Below are 3,315 nucleotides of genomic sequence, written 5' to 3' on the forward strand. Positions count from 1 at the left end.
CTGAAAGTTCAGAACTTTATTTGGTCGTTCGATTGGCGTGTATCGTTGTGTTTGACATCAAAAGCAACGACGCCAGCAACGATCATAGGGGCCATCGCAGCGTCTTGCTCTAGCCAGGTAGGCGTTGTACATTAGAAAAGGAGACGCCTTTACAATACATTGCAGTGACGCCCGTAATAGATTTTAATTTTAAAAGTTTTCTTGAAAAAATATCAATTTACCACGATCACATAAACTTCCCATACTATGATAGCCTAGGTCCAATACATATCGACTGATTAGTACAATAAAATATGCAATTACAAAGGATAGGGAACCGCACAGTGATAAAGTATTACATTAAATAAAAAAAAGGATACGCTATTACAAAAGGAGACTCCCTCTGTCCCTACAAGCCTGGGAGGTGGTGTGTACATTCCATAAAGGGGGTCTTTACAATACATAACAATTACAAAAGGAGACGCCTTTACATTACATTATAACATTAAAAAAAGTGACGTCAGAACATGACTTTACAAAAGGAGATGCCATGTGTTGCAATAGCCTGGGATGTGGTGTGTACATTATAACATAAAGGGAGTCTTTACAATACATTACAATGACAAAGGGGAGGACATAATGACATTAAAAAAGGTGACGCCATAACATGACTTTACAAAAGGAGATGCCATCTGTCGCCACAGCCTGCATGGGGATTACAACAGCCAGTACAAAAAGAATGGCTTTTACATTATTTCATTAAAAAAAAGGTGACGCCATAACGTTATACATTACATTACGAATGGAGTGGGTGTGATGTCTCCCTGTGAACTGTGATAGGCCACAGCGGGATCATCTGTAGGTAGGTTCTATAGCAAGGTTCCGATATAAAAACCTTGAGTCAACTGTTCAATCACTTGTGCGTATTTCAACTACGAGCATCTTGCAATAGGTTGGAAATCCAAAACTCTGCATCGTGTTCATTCTCCATCTCGTAAGCGTACTGGTTGGAAATCAAGATCTTTGCAGCGTCTTCGTTTTATAACCTCTCGTGAGCGTCTTGTTTGGAAATCTAGAATTCTGCTCCGTATTGATTTAACATCTCGTGAGCGTCGTGGTTGTAAATCGAGACCTCTGCATCGTCTTCGTTCTCTAGCTTCTTGTGAGTGACCTGGTTGGAGATCTTGAACTCATCAGCGTTCTTATTAGATCTTTCATGGTAAGTGTATCTGTTTTTTTTTTATCTGCCATTTTCAAGCCCCAAAATTGGTATTAATAATAGGAAAAAAGCAGACGAACCATCCCATCCCTAAAATGGTGGCTACCAAAAGGAAATAGCGCACGGCCCATCCCATACAAGATAAGGCTGCTCACATTAGGAAAGGCACAGGGGCCACAACTTTCTTGCTTGCTGTTGCTTCATTTTTTTTTTAGATGTCTGCCAATGAACAAGACTGTGTTCGGGCACTCATAGAGATGTACCGCTCCCTGCCCTGCTTGTGGAAGATAAAGTCGGCGGATTACAGCAACCGCTACAAAAAGAAAGATGCGTATGAGAAGCTGGTGGCCATCTACAAGGAGCATCATCCCACTGAGACGGTGGATGAACACATTGTGCGTAAAAAAATCCAGGCTCTCCGCACAGTCTACAAAAAAGAGTTGAACAAGGTGGAAAAGTCGCTGAAGTCTGGGGCCGGAACTGACGACGTCTATGTGACCAAGTTGTGGTACTATGACCTGCTGGCGTTCACTCGGGACCAGGAAATCCCTCGCCCGTGCCAGACTGTCACAAGCATATGTGCACCATCGCCTGAAGAGAACCTGCCCGAGTCTCCGGACGAGCATGTAAGTACCCCCTAGCTTCCCTTCTAGTAGCATGCCGTGTGTCTTGTAGGTTTATGAGACTGCATGGTTTCCAATAATAATGATTCACATTTTTCATGTTTAATCCCCCTGTTAATAACAGTTGTCACTTCCTGTTCTGAGAAGTATGTCCAAACAGTACTTCCCCCTCCTTTAAATGCATTTTTAATAATTTCCAAAGTCTATAACATAAAGATAAATACATTAACATATTGTGTCTTCCGCACATTTGTACGTACAGTATTGCTGCCCAATGTAGTTCAGCCCAACTCTGAAAGCTCTGTAACCCCTGTGGTTTGCTACCTAGTTCCTCATAGCTTCCCATGAACAGGAATAGAGGTGTTGGAGAGGTGGGGCTCTAAGGCTGAGTTGTTTGTATGTTATTGACTTTTAATTTTTTTCTTTTTCCTTGAATCGCAGGTGCCTCTGCAACAGCGGGAAAGACCAGAAGGGAACGATGTCCAGTCCCATCAGTCCTCCAGAAGCCCGTGTCTCGAGGATCAGACACGTCCACAGCGGCCATCTCGCAAAAGAAAGTCGACAGCGGGGACACCTGTGGATCTCCTGGCAATGGCTAACAACATCTTGTCCAAGCATGCCGCAACCCAGCTCTCCGCATTCCCAACCTTGGTTGAGGAACGGTTAAACAAATTGGACGTTACCCAACGATCTCACGCGGAGAGATTAATGTTTGACGTTCTGAACGCGGCAGCCGCTGGAAAACTGAGCGACACATCTATGTTGAACATCACCGATCGTCAGCCCAGTAGCCAGTTTTATTTGGGACCACCACAGGAGCCCATGCACAGCACTCCTGTCCGCAGACCAGGCCCACATCATTCTCAGTTCTGGACACCACCTGCACCCCCTTCTTTTGCAGACTTTTCACAAGGACCTCCTACGTCCACGCACCGGTACAGCGAGATGGACACCTACTATCAAAATTTGTAGGGATCTTGTCTTGAAAACAATAGAGACGTCAGTTTTATAAGGTCCATAATCCACTCTGCCTACTGCCCTGCAGTCATTGGCCTGACGCCCGGTCATTAATCCCTGTGCCTATGCATCATCAATAGTTTTAAAAAACTTAATTTAAAAAAAAAATAAAAAAAGGCTATCACACCTGCTATACTCACCCTCCGTCGCCTTTCCCACTCCCAGGACCGCTCCATTTACAGCGGCAGCTTACGGTCCCTGGGAAAGGTGGCGTAGGGTGAGTATCGCACTACTTCAACGGGACTTCGGAAGGTGAGTATACTAATATATTTATATGTTAATAAACCCGTCCAATTTATCCCTCCCCTACTCCGTAATCCCTTATGGATCATCAACAGTGAAAGTGTCATGTGAAATTAAAAAAAAATAAAAAAAAAAAAAGGCTATCACACCTGCTATACTCACCCTCCGTCGCCTTTCCCACTCCCAGGACCACTCCATTGAAAGCGGCAGCTTACGGTTCCTGGGAAAGGTGGC

The 3,315-nt window shown here is 44.2% G+C and overlaps 1 protein-coding gene across 1 annotated transcript; it reads left to right on the plus strand.

Annotated features, from left to right (window-relative positions):
* The first annotated feature begins 1,414 nt into the window (after positions 1–1,414).
* Positions 1,415–2,861, plus strand: LOC138675543 (uncharacterized). Its single transcript, XM_069763874.1, has 2 exons — positions 1,415–1,824; positions 2,263–2,861. Exons 1-2 carry the CDS (start codon positions 1,456–1,458, stop codon positions 2,791–2,793), a joined length of 900 nt encoding a protein of 299 aa, XP_069619975.1. The 5' UTR covers positions 1,415–1,455; the 3' UTR covers positions 2,794–2,861.
* Positions 2,862–3,315: the final 454 nt, after the last annotated feature.

This window comes from Ranitomeya imitator, chromosome 4 (assembly GCF_032444005.1).
Source record: "Ranitomeya imitator isolate aRanImi1 chromosome 4, aRanImi1.pri, whole genome shotgun sequence".
In the NCBI taxonomy this organism is placed as follows: Eukaryota; Metazoa; Chordata; class Amphibia; order Anura; family Dendrobatidae; genus Ranitomeya; species Ranitomeya imitator.